Source organism: Lutra lutra, chromosome 2 (assembly GCF_902655055.1).
Source record: "Lutra lutra chromosome 2, mLutLut1.2, whole genome shotgun sequence".
NCBI classification, from domain to species: Eukaryota; Metazoa; Chordata; class Mammalia; order Carnivora; family Mustelidae; genus Lutra; species Lutra lutra.
Window position 1 is genome coordinate 89,367,551 of NC_062279.1, and position 27,910 is coordinate 89,395,460.

The following is a 27,910-nucleotide window of genomic DNA, read 5'->3' on the forward strand; positions in this document are numbered from 1 at the left end:
AACAAGTAAAGTTTATTTAACTTGTATATTTTCCTTTATGCTAATGATAAGTGACTCTAAATCCCCTTTGTCCTGTGTTCTGGGTGGCTCTAAGTTTCATATTTAGTTCATCTTTTTTTTTTTTAAAGATTTTATTTATTATTTGAGAGAGAATGAGAGAGAGAGAAAGAGAGAGAGAGAGAACAAGTAGGAGGAAGGGCAGAGAGAAAAGCAGACCCCATGTGGAGCAGGAGCCTGATGTGGGACCCAATCTTTGGGATCCTGGGATCATGCTGAGCCAAAGGCAGATGCTTAATGACTGAGCCACCCAAGCACCCTAGTTTGTCTTTTTGCAGATGCAAATTCCGTTTTTGTTTGTTTGTTTAAAGGGTTTTATTTCTTTATTTGAGGGGAGTGGGCATGAGGAAGAAGGGGCAGAGGGAGAGGGAGAAGCAGACTCTCCACTGAGCAGGGAGCTCCACACTGGGGCTCAATCCCAGGACCTAGAGATCATGACCTGAGCTGAAGGCAGATGCTAGGCACCCTGAAAAAAATTCTATTTTATATAAAAAGTCAAAGATTAAGGGCTTTGTGGGTGTCTCAGTTTGGTTATTGGCACTTGGCCCTCCTTTACACATCAGAAAGGTGGCTGGGTCTCTGGGCAGCAAGATCTCAGCAAGCTCCCTGATGCTTACTCGAATGTAGAATGACCAAGACCATCATCCTTTTAGCCTGACCTTCTCACAGGGTTCATTTCTCAATCTCTAACCCATCAAGCTTGGAATTTTAAAAGGGAAAATCCAAGTTTTACTCAGATGTCAACTACTTATAGAGAAACTAGCACTCACTTCGAAATAGTTTCAGATTTACGTAATTGTGATAAACATAGTACAAGTATAACCTTCAACCAGTTTCTCCAAATGTTAATATCTTACATAAACCATAGTACAATGATTAAGACTGGGAAACTTATTCAAATTTTGCCAGTTATCTCACTGATATTAAAGTGTTCAAACTAAAATAAACTTAAAAATAAAACATTCAAACTACATAGAAAACAACCTGGTGGTTTCTAGAGGGGAGAAGGGGGTGGGTGGGTGGAATAGAAGTGGTTTAAGAGCACACTTACCATGATGAGCACTGAATAATATATAGAATTGTTGAATCATTACATTGTACACCTGAAACTAATATAACACTGTACGTTAATTATACTTGAATAAAAAATTAAAAATGTCAGAATTGAGTTTTAATAAGATATAGCTGATAAAATACAGTTTTTTGATTTAAGAATTTTTCTCTAAAACGTGTTTACCATCTGGGTTGTTTATAGTCTTTTGTAGTCTTGGGGCAAACTTTGATACTGGTGAAAATCTAAAGTTATCATGTTAAGGCAATCTCTCTATATATTATCCAGTTTTAGTGCTTGAATGGGATATTTGTTTTGTCCTAACTCTGGAAACATAAATTGGTGAGCTTCAATATCAATTTGATTTTAAATAATCTCTACACTCAACGTGGGGCTCAAAGTCACAACCCTGAGATCAAGAGTTACATGCTCTTTCAATTGAGTAGCCAGGCTCCCCTTGGATCCCCACTTTTTTTTTAAAAAAAAGATTTTATTTATTTATTTGAGAGAGAGACAGTGAGAGAGAGCATGAGTGAGGAGAAGGTCAGAGGGAGGAGCAGACTCCCCGTGGAGCTGGGAGCCCGATGCAGGACTCGATTCCGGGACTCCAGGATCATGACCTGAACCGAAGGCAGTCGTCCAACCAACTGAGCCACCCAGGCATCCCCCCATTTTTTTTTTTAAGATTTATTTACTTATTTGTCAGAGAGAGGGAGCACAAGCAGGGGGAGCAGCAGGCAGAAGGAGAAGCAGACTTCCTGCTGGGCTAGGAGCCCCATGCAGGACTTGATCCCAGGATGCTGGGATCATGACCTGAGCTGAAGGTGAACGCTTAACCGACTAAGCCACCAAGATGCCCCAGTGTTAGGTGGTTTTAAAAATCATATATTCAAAAAATAATAGGGCATCTGGGTGGCTCAGTTGTTAAGTGTCTGCCTTTGACTCAGGTCATGATCCCAGGGTGCTGGGATGGAGCCCCACATTGCCCTGCTTGGTGCGAAGCTTGCTTCTCCCTTTCCCACTGCCCCTTCTTATGTTCCTGCTCCCACTCTCTCTCTGTCAAATAAATAAAATAAAATCTTCAAAAAAAATAATAATAGAAGAGGTGAAAGTGGGTGGAAATACAGATCAAAAAATTGGCAAGAGGGGCTCCTGGGTGGCTCAGTGGGTTAAGCCTGAGCCTTTGGCTCAGGTCATGATCTCAGAGTCCTGGGATGGAGCCCCGCATCAGGCTCTCTGCTCAGCAGGGAGCCTGCTTCCTCCTCTCTCTCTGCCTGCCTCTCTGCCTGCTTGTGATCTCTCTGTCAAATAAATAAATAAAATCTTAAAAAAAAAAATTGGCAAGAGCTGAGAACTTGGAGAGCCTGCCTGATGGGAAAAGAGATTCATTATACTATTTTTTTTTTTTTAATTATGCAGTCGAGTTTCCCACATTTGGGGAAATCGCAGGGGTCAGCACATCCGGAGTGCAATGGATAAGCCTCGCCCTGGGAAAACCACCTTCGTGATCATGGTATCTCCCCTGCCAGGTAAGTATTCATTCATTATACTATTTTTATGTATATTTTATAAATCTATATAATCAAAAGCCAAGAAAAAAAATACAAAGGTCTTTAACTCCTGGATAATATTTTCTTTATATAATTTCTTTTTCTAATTCCCCCCATGTATGTATGTATGTATGTATGTATGTATGTATTTAGAGGCAGGGTAAGGGCAGGGGGTGAGGGAAAGAGACAACCTCAGACAGGCTCCACACTCATGAGGAGCCCTGTGGTACTCATCGTGGGACTTAGTCTTTCAACCCCAAAATCATGACCTGAGCCGAAATTGAGAGTTGGATGGTTAACTGACTGAGCCACCCAGGTGCCCCTTCTGGCACAATTTCTAATCACAGAGCACTCCCGATCCAAAATGGAAAAACTTTTCTTGTGAAAATTTTATATTTTAAATGTTAATTGTCGAAATGAAAGAGGAAAAAAAGTCCTAACCCAGACAGACAGACAAATAGAAGTCTGGAAAGACCTTGAAAATAGAGATGACAATAGAAAAAAATTAAAAATCATCTCAAATCCTACCATCCACTGGAAGTATTTCAGTGTATATCTTTCCAGAATTTTTAAATAAAAAAAAAAATTTAAAAAAATCATTTGTATGGGCACCTGGGTGGCTCAGTGGGTTAAGCCGCTGCCTTCGGCTCAGGTCATGATCCCAGGTCCTGGGTTCGAGCCCCACATCGGGCTCTCTGCTCGGCAGGGAGCCTGCTTCCTCCTCTCTCTCTGCCTGCCTCTCTGCCTACTTGTGATTTCTGTCAAATAAATAAATAAAATCTTAAAAAAAAAAATCATTTGTAGAGGCACTTGGGTGGCTCAGTGGGTTAAGCCTCTGCCTTCAGCTCAGGTCATGGTCTCAGGGTCCTGGGATCAAGCCCCTCATCTCTGCCTACTTGTGATCTCTATATGTAAGGATCACAAATTCAACATATATATCTCACGAACTCTATATTTAAGAGTTTTGGGTTTTTTGGTTTGTCTTATTTTTTTTTCTTTTTATTCATTTGTTTTTGTTCTTAAATTCCACATATAACTGAAATCATATGGTATTTGTCTCTCTCTGATTGATTTATTATTTCACTCAGCATAACGCCCTCAGATCCATCCATGTTGTTGCAAATAGCAAGATTTCTTTTTTTCTGGCTGAGTAGTATTCCATAAATCCATATGGATTTATAAATCCATAAATAAATATATATTCCATATATATTCACATATATGGAATATTATATATAATAGACATATATATTTTTCAATAAATATAATTAAATAAATATCTATCTATCTATGTATCTATATATATCACACCATGGCTTCTTTAACCATTTATCTATCAATGGACATTTGGGCTGCCTCCATATCTTGGCTACTATAAAGAATGTTGCAGGAAACATAGGGGTGCCTATGTCTTCTTTAATTAGCGTTTTTAGTATTGAAATAGTATTTTCTTTGGGTAAATACAGAATAGTGGGATTACAGTGTCATATGGTATCTCTACTTTTAAGTTTCTGAGGAACCTCCATGCTGTTTTTTACAGTGGCTGCACCAGTTTACATTCCCACCAACAGTGCACAAGGGTTCCTTTCTCCACATCCTCACCAACACCTGTTGTTTCTTGTCTTTTTGATTTTAGCCATTCTGACAGGTGTGAGGTGAGAGCTCACTGTGGCTTTTATTTGCATTCCCCTCATGATAAGTGAGGTTGAGCATCTTTTCATGCATCTGTTGGTGATCTGCATGTCTTCTTTGGAAAAATGTCTTCTTGCGTTTTTTGCCCATTTTTTTCATTGGATTATTTGTGGATTTTTTTGGTGCTAAGTTATATCAATTCTTTATATGTTTCGGGTATTAACCCCTTATTGGATGTATCATTTGCAAATATCTGCTCTCATTTGGTAAATTGCCTTTTTGTTTTGTTGACGATTTCCTTCACTGTACAAAAGTTTTTATTTTAGTGTAGTTTAATTTTGCCTTTGTTCCCCTTGCCTCAGGGGATAGGCATAGAAAAATATTTCTATGACCAATGTCAAAGAGATTATTGCCTATGTTTCCTTCTAGGAGTTTTGTGGTTTCAGATCTGTATTTGAATTTATTTTTGTGTATAGTCTATGAAAATGGTCCAATTTCATTCTTTTGCATGAAGCTTATCCGTTTTCCAAACACCTTTTGTTGAAGAGACTATCTTTTCCCATTGCATATTCTTGCCTCCTTTGTTGTAGATTAATTGGCCACGTAAGTGTGGGTTTATTTCTGGGCTCTTTATTGTGTTCTACTGACCTGTGCATCTATTTTTGTGCTAATAACATACTGTTTTTGATTACTACAGCTTTGTAACATATTTTGAAACCTGGGATTGTGTTGCCTCCAGCTTTGTTCTTCTTTTTCAAGATTGCTTTGTTTGTTTAGGTCTTCTGTGGTTCCGTACACATTTTAGGATTATTTGTTCTAGTTTTATGAAAAATGCTATTGGTATTTTGATAAAATTTGAAGGTCTGAAGATTAAATCTGAAGATTGCTTTGGGTAGTATGGACATTTAAACAATATTGGTTCTTCCAATCCATGAGCATGGAATATCTTTCCATTTGTTTGGGTCATCTTCAATTTCTTTCATCAAAGCTTTATAGTTTTCAAAGCGTAGGTCTTTCACCTCTTGCTTAAATTTCTTTCTAGGTGTTTTATTCTTTTTGGTTCCATTGTAAATAAGATTGCTTTCTTAATTTCTTAATTATTATTAATTACTAATTAATTTCTTAATTGCTTTAATTTCTCTTTCTGCTATTTCATTTTTAGTGCATAGAAATGCCATAGATTTCTGTACATTAATTTTATATCCTGTGACTTTACTGAATTTTTTTTCAGTTCTAGTTTTTTTTTTTTAAAGATTTTATTTATTTATTTGACAGAGAGAGAGAGAGATCACAAGTAGGCAGAGAAGCAGGCAGAGAGAGAGGGCGAAGTAGGCTCCCTGCTGAGCAGAGAACCTGATGCGGGGCTCCATCCCAGTACCCTGGGATCATGACCTGGGCCAAAGGCAGAGGTTTAACCCACTGAACCATCCAGGTGCCCCAGTTCTAGTAGTTTCTTGGTGGAATCTTTAAACTTCTCTATAAATAGTATGTCATCTGCAAATAGTGATAGTTTAACTTCTTCCTTACTAATTGGGATACACTTGTTTCCTTTTTCTTGCTTGACTGCTGCACCTAGGACTTTTAGTACTATTTTGAATAAAAGTGGTCAGAGTGGACATCCTTGTTTTGTTCCTGATCTTAGAAGTAAGGCTCTCAGTTTTTCACCATTGATTATAATGTTACCTATAGGTTTAAATATTCAACATTTATTATGTTGAGGTATATTCCCTCTAGCCCCATTCTATTGAGAGTTTTTTTTTATCTTGAATACATGTTGAATCTAGTCAAATGCTTTTTCTGCATCTATTGAAATGATCATAGGTTTTTTATCCTTTCTCTTGCTAATGAGATGTATCACATTGATTGGTGAATATTGAAACACCCTCTGAATCCTGAGAATATATCCTACTTGATCATGCTGATTTTTAAAAATATATTGTTATTTTTAGTTTGCTAATATTTTGTTGAGGATTTTTGCATCTATGTTCATCAGAGATATTGGACTGTAGTTTTCTTTTTTCCTTTTTTTTTTTGTAGTGTCTCTTTTTGGTTTTGGTATCAGGGCAATCTTGGCTTTGTAGAATAAATTTGGAAGCTTTTATTCCTCTTCTGTTTTTCTGGAATAATTTGAGAAGAATAGATATTAACTCTTCTTTAAATATTTGATAGTTTCACTTGTGAGTCCATCTGGTCCTGGACTTTTGTTGTTGGGAGTTTGTTGTTGTTGGGAGTCTTTGATCACTGATTCAGTTTCATTTGAACAAACTATAACCAGTTTGTTTACATTTTCTACTACTTCCTGATTCAGTTTTGGAAGGTCATATATTTTTAGGAACTTATCCATTATTTTAAGGATGTCCATTTTGTTGGTATATACTTTTCAGAATACTCTCTTATAATCCTTTGTATTTCTGTGGTGTTGGTTGCTATTTCTCCTCTTTCGTTTCTGATTTTATTTGATGCCCACCCAACCCCCAACACTTCATGAGTCTGGCTAAATGTTTATCAGTTTCCCTGATCTTTTCAAAGAACTAGCTCTTGGTTTCCTTGCCCTATTCGAGTTTTTGTTTTGTTTTTGATTTTTTTTTGGGGGGGGGGTCTCTATTTCATTTATTTCTGCTCTAATCTTTGTTATTTCCTCTCTTCTACTGGCTTTTGTTTTTTTCTAGTTCCTTTGGGTGTAAGATTAGGTTGTTTGAGGTTTTTCTTGCTTCTTGAGGTAGGTCTGTACCCCTGTAATCTTCCCTCATCAAACATCTTTTGCTGCATCCAAAGATTTTGGACCATTGTAATTTTCTTTTCATTTGTCTCCATGTATTTTTTTTTAAAGATTTTATTTATTTATTTGAGAGAGAGACTATGAGAGTTGGTGGGGAGGGGCAGAGGGAGAGAGAATCTCAAGCAGACTCCAGGCTGAGTGCAGAGGCTGACACGGGGCTCCATCTCACGATCCCAAGATCATGACCTGAGCCAAAATCAAGAACTGGATGCTCAACTGAGTGGGTCACCCAGGTGCCCCTGTCTCCATGTATTTTTTTTTATTTCCTCTTTGATTTCTTGGGTGATCCATTCATTGTTTAGTACCATGTTACTTAACTTCCATATATATGTATTCTTTCCAGATTTTTCCTGTGACGGATTTCTAGTTCCATACTGTTGTGGTTGGAAAATATGCATGGTATTATTTCAATCTTTTTGGATTTGTTGAGCAATAAGAAATTGGAAACATTAAAAATGTCTGTTACAAAGGGATTGTTTATTATAATATCATTTAGTACTGTAAGCCCAAGAAAAAGGATGAGGTTAAACTCTACTGAAAGAAAAGGCTGTTTGTGATACATTGGTAAGTTAAAAAAAACACGTTACAGAATATAATGCATGTTATCAACCTATTATGTAACACATACAATAACACATAATAAAAGAATGTAATGTATTTATCATATATATGCATTAAAAAGTGACCAGAAGGTTGTGCATTAATAGCCTGACCTCTGAGGAATGGGATTGTGGGGGGTAGGCTTATATTTTCTACTTTACATATTTCTCTTTTGAAATTTTGTAATCATACTTTTAAAATAACACATTTTAAGCTTCACTTATAGAGTTCTTAGTTTAATATTTTTTAAGATTTTATTTATTCATTTGTCAGAGAGTGAGAGAGAGAGCACAGAGAGTGACAGAGGCAGGCAGAGGGAGAAGCAGACTCCCTGCTAAGCAGGGAGCTGACGTGGGACTCGATCCCAGGACCGTGGAATCATGACCCGAGCTAAAGGCAGACACTCAACCAACAGAGCCACCTAAGCGTCCCTACAGTTCTTAGTTTTAAAACAAGGAATTAAAATGTCATCACGGGGGCACGTGGATGGCTCAGTCAGCTAACCGTCTGCCTTCAGCTCAGGTCATGATCCCAGGGTCCTGGGATCGAGTCCCGCATTTGGCTCCTTGCTAGGTAAGGAGTCTGCTTCTCCCTCTGCCTGCTTTTCCCCCTGCTTGTACTCTCTTCTGACAAATAAAATATTTAAAAAGTAATTAAAAAAATAAAACATCATCATGAATAAAAATTATTGCCAAAGTAGCTAGGAAAAAAAAATCTCAAACAATAATACTTCACTCAGTGCCACACACAGAAAGGATTCAGTAAGTCATTTGATAAACCAACACTCCTGCTGTCAAAGAAGACAAAGCTGAGAGAACCCCAGGACCCGTTAGTATCTGCAGGTTCTAGCTGTCACCATCCAGATCCTTGCTTTCTGAAGGAGATTCATTGAGACTGAGAGATTAGAAATCAAATCTCTATTTAATAACCACAAGAGGTTATTATTTAATTTTTAAAAGATTTAACTTATTTATTTGAGAGAGAGAGAATGAGAGAGAGAAAGCTGAGAGGAGAGAGGTCAGTGGGAGAAGGAGAGTCCCTGGTGATCCGGGAGCCCGATGTGGGACTTGATCCCGAGACTCCAGGATCATGACCTGAGCCAAAGGCAGTTGCTTAGCCAACTGAGCCACCCAAGCACCCAAGAGGTTATTTTTTAAAAGCACAACATACTTGTCATTTGTTTTTAAGAAATTTTTATTAATGATTAGTTTTTAATCTATCATTTTAAATAAAAACAGGCAGATAGTTGATATAAAAGCATCGTATGAGAAAAACCCTGAAATAAGATTACTCTTGATGTAGTGGGAATCAGATTTTTTTTTCTATTTAAAAAAGAGACCACTCTTTCATCTCTTACATCCACTGTCTAGTATTAGGTAGTCAGTCTAACTCCTTTCTCTGTTAGTTTTTATTTTTGAAGCTCAAAACTATCTAAACATCTCTGGTACCAATGATATGTGAAAGCACAAGCTACAAAGAAGGAAGTTATCATGGGGTTAAAATTTCAGATATCCTGAGATTCAAGAGAGGGTCACCTTTTGTATGGCACAGTATTTTAAGAGGTTATGAAAAGGGCAGAAAGTACAGAGTGTCTACTCCTGGTGGACATAAGAGCTATACAAAGGACAGAATCAAGCAAGAAACCAGTTGCACTGTTTTGGGCTGATGAAATGGCTGATGAAAAGCTAGAGAAAGCTTCCAAATGTTGAATTTCATAGAACTAACCTCTTTGTCCTTTGGAGGACTACCGCCTTCTTAAATTTCATCTCCAACTGCTAGCTCACATGGCGTACGTGTTGACAAGGTCTTAGGCCTTTCCTGCGTAAATAAGTTCACTTTGTATTTACTCTCAGGGAGGTAGCCTTGTTCCCCTCAAAGCAGAAAGAAAAGAAATACAATATCTTAAGAAGAGTGGCTTTTTGAGTATGTGTATGTAAGCACAGAAGTTATTAAGAGGCATGGGATGAAAAATGGATTTGTTAGAGCTACATTAATATTCTTGAGAAAGACAGGTAATTAGTCTTGTTCATTTGAGCGCTGCTAATGTCAAACCAATGTTTTTAATATTAACAGTATTGAAAAATGTGAAATTAAGCTTTGATGCATTGATTCTAAACTTAGATTTACATTGTTAAGGTGCATACATCTCTGGCTGGAGCTCAATTATTCATTTCATTTTGGTTGTGTGGCCAATCACTGCTTCAAACTGAATGTTCTGTAAATGATTTATAGCCGCCAAGGCTCGTTCAGGAAGAAATCTGTATTAAAAAAAAGATGAAAAATTCTCAATTAAAAATTTCTGACATGAGAGTTCTTTTTTGTTGTCCGTTAAAATTTATGGAGCATTATCTGGTTTGCATTTAGTCTTCCTGTGTTTCTCCTTTTTCCCTTCACATCTACCCCTCTCTCTTTTGTGTGTGCGTGTGTCTTTTAACACTCGTAGTTCAAATACTGTGGACATATAAAGAAAGCACTGACATATACTACTCTTAAAACCTTCTCATATTAATGAAATATTAAAGGAGATTTTATATGATAAAGATGTGAAACTGAAGGGCTGGACTTATTGCTGAAACTGTCAATGAATCCTGAAAGGAAGCATTCACAGAAAGACTGCCGAACCTACATCCCTTCACTTCTCCTTAAATATTTACTATCTGTTACACACCTTATAAGAAGGTACTCACCTATGGCCTGAGCAGCTTATTGTTGAGCTAAGAGGCTAATAGGAGGCAATGAATGAGAAATACCAACCTTCTCTAATTAAGGGCTATAACTGTGAGGAGAATTCATGTGGGTTAGAATAGTGAAGGAAAACTTCAAAAGTGTTCAAGGATGAGTAAGATTTGAGTAGGCAGATGAAAGGAAGAGCGTATGTGTGAATTTAAGAAGGAAGGTGTAACACATTCTGCAAAGAAAGTCATATAGAAAATCATTTTGGTGTTGACTAATACAAGATTTACATCCTTGCCTGGGGTTGAATGGATAGAATAAGCAAAGGGGCAAGGAAGTTCTGGCTGGGAAAAAGACAAGTATAACTATTTAACTATTCTCACAAAGAAACTTCCATGCTAGTAACTGCATCTGCTCACAACATTGTCTATCTCTGTAAAAGGAATTATATGTGAAGAAGATAAATGGTAAGTCCCTGTTGCTACGTAACCATCATGACAATTCCACAATAATACCAAAAACTTTGAGACTCTTGTTTCTTGTACAAGGATACCTATTCTCCAAACCTGACAGGATGACTATGCTTAGTATCTTGTTCATAAGAAAATATGCTATGATTTTGATTTCTTTCAACATTAACATGACCCGTTTTGAGCCCCAAGAGAGGAGGAATCCCATGAAACTCCTTTCTTACATTTGCTTAGCAACAAGACCTTTAGTCAATCCTTGCGATGATGTTACCATGAGGCTGAGGTTATGTTAATTTAAGTTAGTCTATTTAAGCTAAAATGGAAGATTGAAATTGATGTAGCAATGAAGTTTGTCCCCATTCTTGGATTGTTCCATTCCAAGGTAGCACCGTTTATGTGGATTGCTTTCAAAATGACCCAAGGCCTCGTGAAGTTAGCATTGTTATCTTCTCATTGATACAATTTTAGTCGATCATAAACTGCCCTTCAAGAGAAAGCTGAGATTATCTTCTCTGGGTAAATATTCCTATCTCTTCTTAGCATATTTTAAATATTTTCTTTAATTTTTAAGTAATCTCTCCACCCACTGTTGGGTTTGAACTCACAATCCCAAGATCAAGAGTTGCATGCTCTACAGACTGAGCCATCCAGATGCCCTTTTTCCTAGAATGTTATGCAAGTTCTGCTTCCTAAGCCTTTAATATCTGACTTCTGCATTGTTGTTGTTGTTTTTAATGGCAGGGGCTTCACTTGTCTTCTGGTATTTTTATGGTATGCTTAGAGAGGAGGTATTAACACCATCTGCATTTTATATATGGAAAACCTGAGGCCACAGAGGTTAAATAACTCATCCATGGTCAAAACACTCCATAAGTGGTAAAGCAGTTTTTAATCTTCGGTGGAGCCTTCATTCTTAATCACTTTACCATATTCCTTTAAAAACAATCTTTGCTTTAGTTAGAACAGCCTCCAGCAGAGATGATACGGAAGTCATAGAGGTGACAGAGAATGTCATTTAAGTACCGAAAAACAAAAAACTACCAACCTAGAATTCTATACTCAGTAAACATATCTTTCAAAGCTTAGGACAAAATAAAGAATTTGTTAAACATACACAAAGCAAAAGAATTCACAACCAGCAGAACTTCTCTGAGAAAGTGTTAAAGGATACTCTTCAGGCAGAGGGAAAATGAAACCCAATAGAAGTCTGGATCTACACAAATGAATGAAGAGCACCAGAAATGTTAACCAATGGATAACATTTAAGAATTTACCTGGTTATTTAAATATCTTTAAAAAAAATTGACTGTTTAAACAAACAAAAACTACATAATGTATGTTTTTTAACATATGTAGAATTAAAATGTATGACAATCATAGCATAAGTCAGAGGGGAGAGATAGAAGTATGCCATTGTAAGGTTCTTAGACTATACAGAAAGTGGTATAATATCATTTGAAGATCGACTGTGATAAGTTAAAGACACATACTATGAATTCAAAGCAATAACTAAAGTAACAAAACAAAGAATTATAGTTAGTAAGCCAAAAGATGAAATAAAATGGAAATATGAAATTAATTAAACCAAAAAGAGGCAGAAAAAGAGAAAAAGGAACCAAGAATAAATGGGATAAATAGAAAACAAATAGCAAGCTTTACACCTAGATTTAAATCTAACTATGTCAATATTCATATTAAATGTAAAGAGTCTAAATACCCCCAATTAAAAGGCATAGATTGCCAAATTGGATTAAAAAAAAAGAACTATATACTGCCTACAAAAACACATTTCAAATATAAGGAGATAAATAGATGAAAAGAAAAGAACAAGATATACTAAGAACATTAATCTAAAGAAGCTGAAGTGGCTGTATTAATATCAGTAGATTTCATACCAAAGTATATTTCCAGGAATAAATAAGGTTATTTCCAACATAACAGAGTAGTTCATTCATCCAGAGGACATAATAATCCTAATTGCAATGCACATAATAACAGAACTTCAAAATACAGGAAGCAAAAATGAAAAGCAAAGAAAATAGACAAATTCATAATTATAGTTAAAGATTGAGATTCCTTTCAATAATTGATAAAGTAGTCAGAAAATAACACTATCAATTTGATCTAAGCTGACATTTATAGAACACTCAACAATAAGGAATACTGTATTCATTCTTTTTGGGTACACATGGAACACTTACCAAAATAAACCATTTTCCAAGCTTAACCTTGTCTCATATATCAAAGTCATAGAATGTGTCTTGTCAAATATATCATTAAAAAGTAATTAAATTAGAAACCAGGAAAATCTCCAAAAAGAAACTAAAAAATGCATTTCTAAGCTACCCATGATACAAAAGGGAAATCAGAAAGTATTCTGAACAGACTATAAATGAAAACATAATATGTTAGAAATTGAGAGAATTGAAAATAGTACACAGGGGAACTTTATAGCATTAAGTGCCTATACTAGAAAAAAAATAGATGAACTCAGTTTCCACACTAACTAGAAAAAGAAGGGAAAATTACATGGAAAATAGTTATCATAAAAGAAATAATAAAGACCAGAAGTTAGTGAAATAGAACATATGAAAAATTAAAAAATACGTAAAAAAATTGGGGTGCCTTGGTGGCTCAGTGGATTAAGCCTCTGCCTTAAGTTCAGGTTATGACCTCAGGGTCCTGGGATCGAGCCCCGCATCGGGCTCTCTGCTTAGCAGGGAGCCTGCTTCCCTCTCTCTCTCTCTGCCTGCCTCTCTGCCTACTTGTGATCTGTCAAATAAATAAAACCTTAAAAAAAAAAAAAACCAAATGCTAGTTCTTTGGAAAAAATCAATAAATTGATAAACCACTAGATAGACTGAAGAAAATAAAAAATACAAATTACCAATATCAGGCATGAGATGTTCTAAATATATTAAAAATACAATAAGGGAAATTATGAATAAATTTATTCCAATAAATTTGACAACTTAGATGAAATGGACAAGTTCCCTGAAGGATACACATTACCAAGAACAAATAAGTACCCTGAATAGCCCTATAGGTTTTAAAAGAAATTAGGTTGTAGTTAAAACTTTTCTACAAAGAAAATAGGCCCAGATGGCTTCACTAGTGAATTCTACCAAAAGTTTAAAGAAAAAATAATACCAATCCCACAGAAGCTCTTTTGGAAAAGGGAAGAGGAGGGTATACTTTCCAACTCATTCTATGAGGTCAATATTATACTGATAAAAAATCAGACAAACACATTACAATGGAGGGGTAATTTATTCTTTAAAATTAATCAGCAAAATGTACCATATCAACAAATGGAAATGAAAATGAAAGAAAATATGATCTTAATACAGTTAGTAAAAGCATTTGATAAAAACGCTCATCAAAATAGTAATAGAAGGGAACTTCCTAAATATGATAAAAAGCATCTATGAAAAAACATCTACAGCTAATGTTATACTTAATTGTGAAATACTTAATACTCGTAAGCTTAAGAGGAATACTTGGATGTAAAGAAGAAGTAAAAGTGCCTTTATTTGCAGAAAATATGATCATCTGAAATAATCTGTAAAAAAAAAATCTGTTAAAATCTACAAAAACTACTAGAAATGAATTTTGCAAGGGTGCTAAATACAAGATCAAAATGCAAAAATCAAACATATATTAGTAACAATGGGAAATAGGAAATTTTTTTAATGCCATTTGCAATAACATCAAAAATATTAAAATTTTGGGATGCATCTGATAAAAAGTGTGTAAGACTGTATGCTGAAAACGATAAAATGTTGTGTAGAGATATTAAAGAAGGTAAGAGAAAAAATAGGAAAGTTATTTTATGTTCTTTGTTTTCTTGGATTGGAAGACTCACTATTGTTAATGTCAATTCTTCCCTGATTGATCAATAGATTCAGTGCAACTTCCATCAAAACTCCAGTAGGCTTTTAAACAGACCCTTTATTTTCAGCTATATTGCATTTTCTTTAAACTGTTTTTCCTTCAGTTGGAATGGTCTCTAGCAAAGATTAAAGTGAGATGGTAGATGCGGTAGAGAAAATGAATCATTCTTTTTTGGGGGGACTGAATAAGGCAGTAACAGAGAAAACTTAACTGTTCTCCCCGGGCCTGGGAGAGGGTTTCCACAGCAACTTTCACAGCTGAAATACTCTTCACCATAATGACAGCTCTATCGGTGTTTTTAGCATTTTAGATGTTTCGTGCTATACTTACTTGTCTAGTATTATATAGATATTGAAATAGGATGGAACAAAAATCATCTTCTTATTGGTAAGTATTCCGTCTATCAAACTTCTTGCAACTGTATCGGTCTCCAAGAGAGGCCACAGTCTGTGATAAGAAGAAAAAAGTTTGGTTATTTTTGTTGTTTTGCTTTAATTATCAAAGGCAGGAAATTTAACTTATCATGATACCAAATTAGGATTTAAAAGTTTCTAGGATTCACTGAAGAAATGCCACTGGCTCCCACCCGCCCCACATATGACATGGGAATGTTTTGTTCTCACAATCTTAAACTTTCCCATCCACTGGGCATGTTTAATGGCTCACTCCCTCAAAATATCAAAAGGGTGGAGGGGCGCCGGGTGGCTCAGTTAGTTAAGCATCCGACTCTCGGTTTCTGCTCAGGTCATGATCTCATGGTCCTGGGATGGAGCCTCGTAATGGGCTCTACTCTCAGCAGGGAGTCTGCTGGAGGATTTTCTCTCTCCTTCTCCCTCTGTCCCTTCTGTTCATGCTCTCTAATAAATAAACAGATCTTTAAAAAATTTATTAAGTGGTGAAGAGGAATTAGATGATAGAGGTGAAGAGGTTCCAGGCAAGGAAGAGTAGTGGGTAGAATTATTTTTGGGACAGAAAGGAAATATCTGACATTTTTCTTCAGGGCTTCCGGGATACAAGGCTATTGCTAAGCATAATTTGTTTCTACTGGAGTTATCCCATAAAGCTGGATTGTTGTTGTTGTTTTGAGATTTATTTGTGTGTGTGAGAGAGAGACTGTGAACATGTACAAGCAGCAGGCTGAGAAGGCAGAGGGAGAAGCAGGCTCTCTCCCAATCAGAGAGCTGGATGTGGGACTCGAACCCAGGACCCTGGGATCATGACCTGAGCCGAAGGTGCTGCTCCACTGACTGAGCCACCCAGGCGTCCCAAAAGTGGGTTATTTTGAAGGCATCTAATTCTTGCGGTCCACCTCTGAACTGCCTATGTTACAATTTAATGAGAGTTCAAGATGCGCACAGGGAGTATACTGCATTCTGGAGGTGTGACCTTGTACATACTGAAGACTGTGTACATGAGTTCCCGAGAAGCATTTAAAACCACAGGCTCAGGGGCGCCTGAGTGGCTCAGCGGGTTAAGCCGCTGCCTTCGGCTCAGGTCATGATCTCAGGGTTCTGGGATCGGGCCCCGCATCGGGCTCTCTGCTCGGCGGAGAACCTGCTTCCTCCTCTCTCTCTCTGCCTGCCTCTCTGCCTGCTTGTGATCTCTGTCTCTGTCAAATAAATAAATAAAAAATCTTAAAAAAAACAAAAAACAAAAAACCACAGGCTCAGAGTGGAAGACCCACTAGTGCAAGATGATGACAAGAAATTAAAATATAAATGGACTGAAAGTGTTACATCAAAACTAAGAAGTCTGGGCACAGGCTGAATGGAAAAAGGTAGAAGAGCTAAGTTGTAACTTCCTTTCCTGACATGTTCTGTGATTTACTCCAGATTATTATGGGATGGAGGTTTCCGTGGCATTGAGTAGCAAGTCAGCACAGAGTAATATAAATCAATACCTTTCTAAATTATTGGGTTCTGCCTCTTCCCTCCCTGAGTTTTCCTACCTGGTTTCTTTAACCCAGTGTCTGAGCCAAGCTTGACATTAGTATATAAATATTTTAGCCTTTGTCAAGGGGATTCGGAATCCAGCTTTCTGGGTCAATCTTCAGCATTGCCTATCAGCCCCTAAGGGTCACACTCTCAGGCCTCCACACTCTCTGGGATCGCATTAGCCTTACTCTTCTCATCTACTGGGTCTTCCCCACCAGTGGACCTGGTCCTCTTGGCGCACACTAGTCCTGAATGCTTACCAAAAGGGTTTAATTTGGCCCAATTTGCAGTTTAAGCAAACTGAGTCCAGAGTCCCAGTCATACCACGGTATTTAGTTAAATACTGTGTACTTGATAAGAGCCTGTAGTCTAGCACTATTAAAAACTGCACTGCCTGCAGGGGACCACAGCTCCAGGGGCCACACAGCTAGTCTGGAGCTCTGAGTCAGTGGCTTCAAAGGAGGCTAAGTTTTAAGGAGAATTTGTTAGCTCTTGTGAAGGAATATATCGAGGACTAGTTCCCATTTAGTACCAAACTGGCTTCAGATGAGCAAGCTTAGTGTCTTTTGTTAACCTGCAGCAGAATATATACCAGAATCGAGGCAAATCTGTGAGGGTATCTGAATTTTAGGGACTATCTCCTTACCTTTCTGCCTTGGTGTCCCCCCCCCCCGCCCCGTCTCCTTTCAGGACCATTTTCTCCTCTCTTACGGTTTCAAATCCTCCCTTACCAGAGATAAAGTTCTCATAGAAATTCATCTTGATAAAAGGGCTAGGGGCTCAATTTACTGCTGCTCCTAGGAGCATTTGCATTTTTATGGAGGACAAGGAGGTAATGGTGATCAAATGCTGTGCTTATATTTAATACATCAGTGTTCTTCAAACCTGTCTCCAGACTTATCTGGTAGGTATAGGTATGCTTGTAAAGCAAAGCAAAGCAAAGCAAAGCAAAACGTCTCATTCTCGGACCTCATCTCGGCCTACTCAATCAGAATTTCTAAGGAAGACCGATAGAACATTTATTTCCTATGGAAGCCCAGGTGAGGATTCTTAGGATCAGAGCAGTTTGAAAAATGTTGGAGTACTTCATGCTAGCAGCATGGAAGATGGAAAGGGGGCGTATACTTGTATTTTTCCATAGTCTGAGGAGGACAAACCATGAATGGGCAAGGGGGATGTTACATAATATCCATTTTAGGGGTGGGGCTTCTAGGAGAGGACACTCTTGACATCCTTGAGCACACCTCTCCAGCCTGTCCCACCCCCCTCTCGTTCCCTCTTGGCACCTGAGTGTGTTGAACCTTTCACCTGGATGCAAATAAACACCCCATTGCCTAACTCGTTGGCAGCCGGTCACTCCTGCTAGTCATCAATGCATTTTCCCCCTTTATTCATCTAATTTCAAAGTGAAAACTTAAAGGTAGTACAATATTAAGAAGAAATATTTTTCCTTGTTCATTTTTTCCATATTTTTCTCAGTTGATCCACCTAAAGATTTCTTGTACAGATTTCATATCAATTTCTCATGCCATATTCTCATCCTAACTTGACTTCGATCTCACCTTGTGCTTGGGTTTTTGGTGAACCCAGTATTCACAAAAACTGGGCAGAGACACGAGGTTTTGATTCCAGTTTTCCCCAAGGTTTCAAGTTCTGATGTCAGAGCTCTATGGAAGCCAACGGCAGCAAATTTGCTGGCACTGCAAGAGAATTACCCACCATCATTACTAGCTTTCTGTAAGAAGGCAACGCTGATTTGGTTTGAGAACAAGTAGAAGCCAACATCCTAAATCTTCCACTTGGTCATCAGTTTTCATCTACGTTTTCTTAACATGATTTTAAAGAATTCTGAATGTACCAATTTCTTACTTAGCAATGATAGCAATAATGGATCCTAGTAATGTATTAACTGATTTACTGCTCACATTTCTACCCAGAGTAAGGTTTTCTGGTCAGGCTGTTTTCTGATCAGTTTTAACTGTTGTTTTTATTTTGAAAATGTACGAAACAGGAAAGACATACTTAGAAAAACGACATAACTAATATTTACACTGCAACTTCTGTGGGACTCTACACATTTCTTCTTTCTTGCTGAGTGAGTTCCTAGTTTCCCTCTTGACTTTAGAGGCCACTTTGGCTTCTTAATTTCATTGTGAAAATCTGGAGTAAATGAAAAGACTTCAGGTGGCGTGGGGGTGCCTGTGTGTGCAGCCTTCAGCATATCACTTTATCTTCTTTGATGTTCTGATTTTTAAATGAAAGTAATAAAATATAGGGCTGACTTGAGGATTAAATTGTTTGGCATATATGCCTTATAACTTCATTAGTAAGAATCTATATAAATGTTCATTGTATTTTTGAATCAGTTGACAATAAGAACAGTAAAATTAAAGGCCAGCTGCTTTCTTAAGGGAGAAGCGAAAAAGGAAAAGTATTATGACATTGGGTTTCCACGTTTCTAAACATTAAAACAATAGCAAATGTTTAATCTGTGAAATTCTTATATTTTAAGATAGCAGAGGCAGCTTGAAACAACCCTTATGTGTGTGCAATGACCCCGGACATTGAAATGTAACTATGGTGCTACTTTCAGTGTCAGAAGTAGTTTTGTCCCTGACTCGGTTTAACCTTGATCATGATGTCCAGGTACATAATAAATCTATTAATTACCCACACCCTCCCACTGAGACTCATATGTTGCCTGTTATAAAAAGAACTGGACCAACTGTTAGTAAGTTTTTCGATGAGGTCGATATGAAGCCGAAGTAAGGAAAAGAGATACCATTGAAGGAATTTACAAGAAAAAAAGATTTTGCAAAGAGTATATCCTCGGGGGCCCCCAATCTTTTCTCTTTGGTCTACCAAGGGGTAGATCATGGAATGTACTATCTGCACCTTTTAATCAGCTAGAGGCTCAGTCCCTCTCTCTCTTTCATCCATACACCATCTTTCGTAGCACAAGCACACTGGAAAATGTTTTGGGCCAGGGTTCGCTCTGGTGAGCTGATCTTGGGCATGCAGGTGACGGCACCCATTTATGCTCATTTGGACTACTGTAGGTTTTACTTCTTAGTCTGTGGGTCCCCGTTTCTTTTATCAACATGAACTCTTTCCAGGATACAATGGAAACATACTAGGCATTACATTTCATTGCTTCACAGAGGAGCTTTCAGAAATCTTTTTTTTTTTTAAGATTTTATTTATTTATTTGAGAGAGAGAGAATGAGAAGGGGGAGGGTCAGAGGGAGAAGCAGACTCCCTGTCAAGCAGGGAGCCCGATGCGGGACTCGATCCCAGGACTCCAGGATCATGACCTGAGCCGAAGGCAGTCACCCAACCAACTGAGCCACCCAGGCGCCCCAGAAATCTATCTTAACAATACAACCAGTTTCACTGTTTTAGGAAGAGACATTTTAAAAGTTTATTCTAGATGACTATGTAAATTCTGTAAATAACCCTGCGACGAGGATTGGAATCTAAGGTCTAATAAACCCTTAAAAGACATGATATATATATATGTCATTGCTGGAAAATATTACTTACCAATATGGGATAAGATAAGGAATCACTCCGTGGCCACACACTGAAGCCACTGTGACAATGTGGCCATGATTTCTCTTCATCATGGATGGAAGAAGTGCTTTTGTGATCTTAAAGATCATTGCAGAAAGAAAAAAACAAACAAACATGGCACAGGTATTAGGATTCTAAATTAGGTAGTTTTCTTTTTAAGAAAAAATAACATTTGAGACAACTTTAAAGATGACGTGAAATACATGTCAATATTCCATGATCACTTCTATGTAAATGACAGAAATGAAAAAGATTGAAATGTATTTGTTTAAGCTGGCATTGAGGACTGTGTACTAAATATCACATGCTAAGAACTCATTTTAATATGCCCCCTTCTTCCTTGGGGGACCTGGGAGGCTCGGTCGGTTAAGTGTCTGACTCCTGATTTTGGCTCAGATCACGATCTCAGGGTCACGAGATGGAGCCCTTGTTGGGCTCTAGGCTCAGTGCAGAGTGTACTCACGATTCTTTCTCTCCCTCTCCCACTGCCTCTCCCTGTGCTTGTGGGCTCCTGTACACTCTCTCTCCCTCTCTCTCTAAATAAATACATTTTAAAAATCTTTTTTAAAAGATTTTATTTATTTGAGAGAGAGGGAGAGAGAGAGAGAAAGACAGAGAACGAGTGGGGTGAGGGGCAGAAGGAGAAGCAGGTTCCCTGCTGAGCAGGGAGCCCGGTTGGGGGCTTGATCCCTGGACCTTGGGATCATGACCTGAGCTGAAGGGAGACACTTAACCGACTGAGCCACCCAGGTGCCCCAATAAACAAAAATCTTAAAAATAAAATTCCTCTCTTGTCCCTTCAGAAGGAATCAAGTATCTCTTTTATGGATAGGTCAACTGAATAATATCAAGGGAAAAATTTAGTGTTTTCAGAACTGAAAATATCCCCTATGGTAATCTGGCGTCATGTAACTTTTTTTTTTTTATCTTTTCTTTTTTTCTTTTTGGTTTGGAGCTTTATCATTCTAATCAGAAGAATTGAAACCTTGTGTTACTATATCAAGTTAAGTAGAAAAAGCTGAGTTTTGTCCTATCCACAATCATGGTCTATCATGATTACATTTAGTATCCCCCTATTTGTGACATTGTGTATTATATGTTGATGTTACAGGAAACAGAAAGCCATTCTTTGTCTCCAAAAAGCTTTTGCTGTTTTGTGAGAAGTATCACTATTTTACGAAATAAACACACCCTACGGACCCTATGGCAAATTCTCACAGCCAGAACTGCCAAACCAAGCCACTCTCAAATTTCTGACCCACAAACTCTGAAATGAAAACAAACATTTATTGTTGCTCTAAGCCGTTAAATTTGATATAATGTGCTATGGAGCTATAGATAACTAACACATGAGTCCCTATGTAGTTTGGTGGGTATAATAATCAATCCTCACTAGCACGTGTGGGGGTTGGGCAGATGCAGGGGATGGGGACACATCTCTTCCTTCTCTTCCAGAATCCAGATTTGCTCTAGGCTCTAGATTTAATATTGGGGCACTGGAAGATAAATCCATGTAAATGCTTTCTACAAACTCATAGTTCAGTCTCCTTTTTTTTTCCCCATTAAGATTTTATTTATTTGACAGACACAGCGAGAGAGGGTACACAAGCAGGCGGAGTGGGAGAGGGGGAAGCAGGCTTCCTGCTGAGCAGGGAGCCCAGTGTGGAGCTCCATCCCAGAACCCTGGGATCATGACCTAAGCCAAAGGCAGCTGCTTAACGACTGAGCCATCCAGGCGCCCCTTCCGGTCTTCCGATAATCAATTATAAGAGGTCTGTAGAGCCATATATCTAACTTTGTCACGGATCTAGAGCTTGTCTGAGTCCCGTGCAGAAAAGTTCCTAACCCCTATATACATTCAAGTAGTGATTTATGTTGTCCTTTCAGTTCTAAAATTCCATGGTAGGAGGTCACAAATGAATGTATATTGTATATATTTCCTCTAAAGCACTGAAAAGATGTACACTGACAACCCTTAGTAAAGCTCCACAAATATATTGAGCACTTGGTCCATCCAGGTCATGTTTTGTTTTAGGTTCTGGTGTATAAGACGGACCAACTAGCCTACATTCTGGTGAGTTGTGTCCCTTCAAACTCCATGCCCTTCTGTCAGAGACTCTCCCACTCAAATTAATTTGGTGATTCTTGATTTAAGGCAAATATAAAGGTGTGAACTTAACTACACCTAAAGAGGAGTGTGAGATATCCACACACCAGAAACTTTTCTCACACTCACCCAAAAATGTCCCAGGATGTTGACCTCAAAAGTTTTGGTGATCTCTTCATCCTTGGTACTAAGAAGGTCAGCTGGATATACTGTCCCAGCGTTATTCACCAGGATGGTCACATCTCCCACTTCTTTCTTTACCTTTGAAATGGAAAAAAACAAAACAAAACAAAACACATTCACTGGATGTGTTATAGAAACTCAATGTTTTGAAAAAAAGAAAAGAAACAAAGTTTCAGGGCTGAGGCCATTCAGGGATTAGATTCTTTATTGCACTCCATCAGATCTCTCAGAGTTCAGGCAGGACAAAAACTTGAGTCAAAAAGTGGATGTCCGGCGCATGGGTGGCTCAGTGGGTGAAGCCTCTGCCTTCAGCTCAGGTCATGATCTTAGGGTCCTGGGATGGAGCCCCACATCTGGCTCTCTGCTCAGCAGGGAGCCTGCTTCCCCCAGCCCTCTCCCGCCCCCTGCCTGCCTCTCTGCCTACTTGTGATCTCTGTCAAATAAATAAATCTTAAAAAAAAAAAAGAAAAGTGGATGTCAAGGGAACACTGTCATAAAGCCAGGAGAAACTGTTTTTTCAACAACTAAGTAATCTTGGTCCTACCACCTACTAGCCATGTGCCCACAGACAGCCTAACCCCTGTGAACCTCAGTTTGCTTATCTGTCAAATGAGGTCAATAGGGTTATTGGGGAGATTAAAGCCTGCAGTCATTTATCAGTGTGCTCAGTTCACTGTATTTGATATCTACTCTTTTAAACATTGTCATATTATTAACATTACATTTTCTATAGAAGGCTAGGTTACCAGCAACATAAATAAAATCCCTCAGAGGAAAAAAACTGCAGAGAAAAAAAGGAATTAGTGCCAAAGTAATAGGACTAAAACGAAACTAGAAAGCGATCCTTTCTCCTGGGGATAAAACTCTTCTCTGTCACTCCGCACCACTGCTCAAACTTCTGAGCACAAAGAAATTGACCCTAATATTTAACAATAGGAATAGCCAGAGTTGAGTGGAGATAATATATGTCCTTCCTTCTTCACGCAGCCTCCTCAGTTGTAATCAAAATCAGGCCGTCAGAAAGAAACTTTACATTTTCCATGTCAATGGATACAAAATCATTTGAAGAAATGTGTCATCTGAAGTCTCACCTGCTTCACAGAGTTATAAATGTCATCTCGGTTACCGCAGTCCACCACATAGGCATGGGTAGTGGCCCCCAGTTTTCTGCATTTGGCTGCTGTTTCCTCAACACCGCGCTGTACTCGGAAAGGATAAACGCAGAAAGATGTTGGTCAGTTAGGGGACAAGAGTGGGAGAGAAAGAACTGGAGAAGAAACGTCTTTAAAGATTAAAATTCATGTCCAAAATGCCCCCTCGTTTGTAAGAAAGTTTCAGGAGAGCCGCTGCTTGCCTAATGTGCAAAGAGATTTTACCTGACTTTTCTGCCAGCCAGTGCTCCCATCCGTCACGGGTTTTCACCTTGTTTGGCTTTGTTCTCAACAGCCGTTCTTTGTCAAAGTTGGGGGGGTGGGGGAATCCTTCATGTTTTTCTAGCTTTTTATCTTGGGTTAGAGGGTTCTCCAGGAGGCAGTTTTTCTAAAGCAGGCTACTCTCACAGCTAGAACACGCTTGAAAGATGTTGCTCTTGGTGGGGTCATGAATGGAGATGTTCGAGGACATGAGAAAAGAAAACTCAGCTTTTCATTTTACATATATTTATTGAGCACCAACCATTTAATAGGTAGCAAAGCAATTCTAAACGATGGTAATTTTAAAGTCTATGTCTCTGCCTGTCATAGTTTTCTCGAGGATTCTAACTGAACCCTCTAGGAGGGAAGGAGAAAGAAGGATCCTTATTTGAGGAAGACTTTTATAGGAGAGACAAACTACTCTTGGGGACATAATCTTGTGTGGGAGTGTTCTGTAGTGAAAATGGGGGAGGGCCTCTGGATAGTCTTCTCAAGTTTGCAAATGTAGTAACTTTATGGTAACTTTGTAACTATTCCAGGACATGGAGAGGGAGAAACTTATTTTCAGCCTGAATTCAAAGAACTTCTTCCTAAAATAAAATTGTCCTGTTGTTTCTCAACCTGCATTTCTGGAAAATTAGAATTCTTTTCAAGTTTTGACTTCTGTTGATTTTATTAAGATTATAAGGTTTTAAAAATTCCACTTTTTCCTCTCACAATTTATAGACTCTTTGTGATTAAGAGGCAAGGACACCTGAAAGCCCTTTTCTCACAATGGGTTGTTAGTTGTGTGGCTGTTGCTTGGGGAGAGGGGCAGTCCCTGAATGAGTGACAGGTGGGTTCCCTTAGCCAGCCCTGTCTCCCTGGGGTCCTTCATATTCCAATACTTCAGGCTCTGCCCCAGAGCAGTAGCTTGAAATCCCAAAGAAGAGACCTGAACAGAAATTAGGACACATAGTCACAGAGTCAATGTCCCCTCATAGTCTTTTGGGAGTTGCAGAGGAGTAAAGGAGGACAGGCGCTCTTTCCCCAATTTTGACTTCAGTTGGTAGCTTGCTCCTTGCCCAATTACAGGAACCACCATGCATTCTCTTGTCTCTAGATTCACAGTCAGTAGAGAGCACTGGTCACCAGAGCTTTCCTCAGAGGCTTTGATTGAAGAATTAAAAATTTGTCAGTCTTAAAACTGAGCTATAGAACTACAAAATGTAATGCCTTGTCTTTTCATAAACAAAATAGTTGCTTTAGCTTCAACTCCAGCTTGCGTTGTTTACTCCACTTTCCAGAATTTTCCTAAAGCAACAGTTCAGATTGAGTGAGGGAAACTGCTAAGATGATTCATTAGGTCAGGCAAAAGAAGCCAGCCGTAACAAAAAGGGAGTTGGACCTTCCACAGGTAAAGAAGATCTGAGTTACATTTGTAGCCCTAGAGTGAATCGTTTAATACCTTTAATGTTTAACCATAAAACTCAAGGATTCAAAGAAATCCTGTGAGGTGAGGCAACTCATCCTTCAGGCAGAATCTTAAATAAGTCAATTTTTTTTTCTTTGTCACTGGAACTTTAAAAATGTAATTAAGTGTGAATTCTCTCCCCCGAAACACATCTGGAAAGATCCAAAGGTTAGATTTTATCAAGTCTTTTTCATGGATTTATACTTAGTTCTCTTTTTTTGATGAGTGCTTGAGAACAGCAGACAAGTTTTCTCAATTTAAATTCTTGTCCTCTTCTAAAGACTGCACTGGAATCTTCAAGGACCAAACTGAAGCCAAATCACTTTCATGTACATCAACTCATCTATTAAATGTCTGGGTCTGTTACACAGAAATGTGTCAACTTCTCCTTGTATAGTATCCTTAGTGTCTGGAAAGAACCAGAGAAGAACTACTTTTCTAAGTTCAAGTGACCTTTCTTTTTAGAGATTTTACTTTTAAGTAATCTCTTACCCTCAGTGTGGGGCTTGGACTTAGAACCCCAAGATCAAGAGTCATGTGCTCCATCGACTGAGTCAGCCAGGTGCCCCCACGTGACATTTCTGAAGGCTTTAAGAAGCAGGGGCCAACTGGACACGATAGCAAGGAACATCAGAGAGTAGTAATACGATGGCAGTTAAGATCTCACTGTGATTTGTGGAAAACCTGATTCTTAAAAAAAAACTTTACAGTTTTTCCAATCTTAAAATCCTGCAACATTTTTCTGTGTATATTTTCATGGCCTTACCAGAATTCACAAGTTTAGGGGAAATGATACAAAATTTCAGTTATTTCAGTTTTGAGTAGCTAATATAGTGTTTACAAATAACAGTACAAGAAAAATATGAATGCTCAAGAGAAAGCCCGACCCACTGGTTGTAGGTTTTATTTAACACGACTAATGTTTACTATGGCCTAGCATTCACTTGTTTAATATTCACTTGTTTAATCCTCTTGCCCAGGAGTCCACAAACTATTGTGTAAATTGTCAGAGTAAATATTTTAGGATGGTGTGCATGTGAGGGAAGGCACTAAGAGGTTCTATCATATGTTCTTCTTTGTTTCTTTATTTGGTTTTTGCCTTGTTTGACATGCTTTTAACAATGTAAAAAACATTCCTAGGGGCGCCTGGGTGTCTCAGTGGGTGAAGCCTCTGCCTTCGGCTCAGGTCATGATCCCAGGGTCCTGGGATCGAGCCCCACATAGGGCTCTCTCTGCTCAGCAGGGAGCCTGATTCCCCCTCTCTCTCTGCCTGCCTCTCTGCCTACTTGTGATCTCTCTCTCTGTGTCAAATAAAATTTAAAAAAAAATCTTAAAAAAAAATCTCAAAGAGAAGGAAACAGTGGGGCAACTGGGAGGCTCTGTTGGTTAAGCATCTGCCTTCAGCTCAAGTCATGGTCCCAGTGTCTTGGGATTGAGTTCTGCACTGGGCTCCTTGCTCAGCGGGGTGCCTGCTTCTCCCTCTCCCAACCCTTCCTCCCTGCTCATGTTTGCTCTCTCTCTGTCAAATAAATAAATAAAATCTTAAAAAAAAAAAAAAAGATAAGGAAACGGGGAAGCTTGGAAGTAGCCTGGTTCCGAGTCCGTGTTATCAACCTGCATATCATGGCATTAAAAAAAAAAAAACAAACACTGCTTAGTTCTGAATTATATTCCCTTTGTCAAACCATCCCAATACATATGTAGAATATGGCACTGGAGAGTTTATTAAACGTTGAAAAAGAAAAATACAAAGGTAAGCAGTTGCTAAGTTAAATAATTTTTACAACATATCTTACTTGTGACTTCAAAAGATGGGCACGTGAATGCGTTACCTTATTAATATCCCACAGAACCAGTCGGCTCTTCCGTCTTGCAAATTCGTATGCAGTCCACCTCCCGATTCCATGCCCGGCTCCTGTAATGAGAACGATCTCCCCAGCCACCGATTTTCTCCTTCGGGGAAAGAAAACCTTCACCAGTGCCTCCAAGTAGGAGTAGATAATGGTGAGCAGGAGCAGGAGGAGATCCAGAATAATATTCATGGCTCTGCTCTGTATTCTTCTCTGGCTCTATTCTCGTCTAACGCCAGCAGAGAGCCACCCTCTCCACAGAGCTCCCGGGAAGAGCTGTGCTCCAAGTGTGGATGGCCCTGGCAGAAGTAAGCCAGGTTTGCTGCAGGCTTTGTCCACGTGTTCTAGTAGATTAGAAACACCTGAGTTTGGAAGTGATGCAATTGTTACTGAAAGCTTGGCACAGGGACATGGAATCCTGGAAGAAGTGCTCTTTGGACTGGCTTACTGAGAAGCAGTTGTGTGCTATGTTGCACAGGGAAGTTTCCCCTCTAGAAATAATTCCAGAGAGAGCTCATCAGCTAATGGTGTTTTGCCCGTCTCTTGGTATCTCTCTGTAAACGTGTGTGTGTGTGTGTGTGTGTGTTTAATTGAAGGAAAAGGAGAAAGGAGAAATACTATCTTTAGGAGACTTAAATACGGGCCAGCCAACCCTAGTGTGATTCATTTATTCAGGAAAGCTCAGCATCAAT

General features: G+C 38.5%; 1 protein-coding gene and 1 non-coding gene across 2 annotated transcripts; both read right to left on the bottom strand.

Annotated features, from left to right (window-relative positions):
- Nucleotides 1-2,482: 2,482 nt before the first annotated feature.
- LOC125094421 (U1 spliceosomal RNA) lies at nt 2,483-2,645 on the bottom strand. Its single transcript, XR_007125500.1, has one exon. It is a non-coding gene; the product is annotated as a U1 spliceosomal RNA (small nuclear RNA).
- Nucleotides 2,646-8,849: 6,204 nt separating this feature from the next.
- Nucleotides 8,850-27,526, bottom strand: HSD17B13 (hydroxysteroid 17-beta dehydrogenase 13). The gene is made up of 7 exons (XM_047717931.1): nt 27,201-27,526; nt 23,595-23,702; nt 22,450-22,581; nt 20,184-20,290; nt 18,203-18,340; nt 15,037-15,153; nt 8,850-9,927 (listed from the first exon to the last, which is right to left on the bottom strand). Exons 1-7 carry the CDS (start codon nt 27,408-27,410, stop codon nt 9,837-9,839), a joined length of 903 nt encoding a protein of 300 aa, XP_047573887.1. The 5' UTR covers nt 27,411-27,526; the 3' UTR covers nt 8,850-9,836.
- Nucleotides 27,527-27,910: the final 384 nt, after the last annotated feature.

What these genes read in the sequence shown, in the direction of transcription:
- HSD17B13 (XM_047717931.1), bottom strand. Translation starts at nt 27,410, where the DNA reads ATGAATATTATTCTGGATCTCCTCCTGCTCCTGCTCACCATTATCTAC. An exon ending in TTTATAACTCTGTGAAGCAG is followed by an intron (nt 22,582 to 23,594) that starts GTGAGACTTCAG and finishes TCCATTTCAAAG; the next exon opens with GTAAAGAAAGAAGTGGGAGA. An exon ending in ACATCCTGGGACATTTTTGG is followed by an intron (nt 20,291 to 22,449) that starts GTGAGTGTGAGA and finishes ATGATCTTTAAG; the next exon opens with ATCACAAAAGCACTTCTTCC.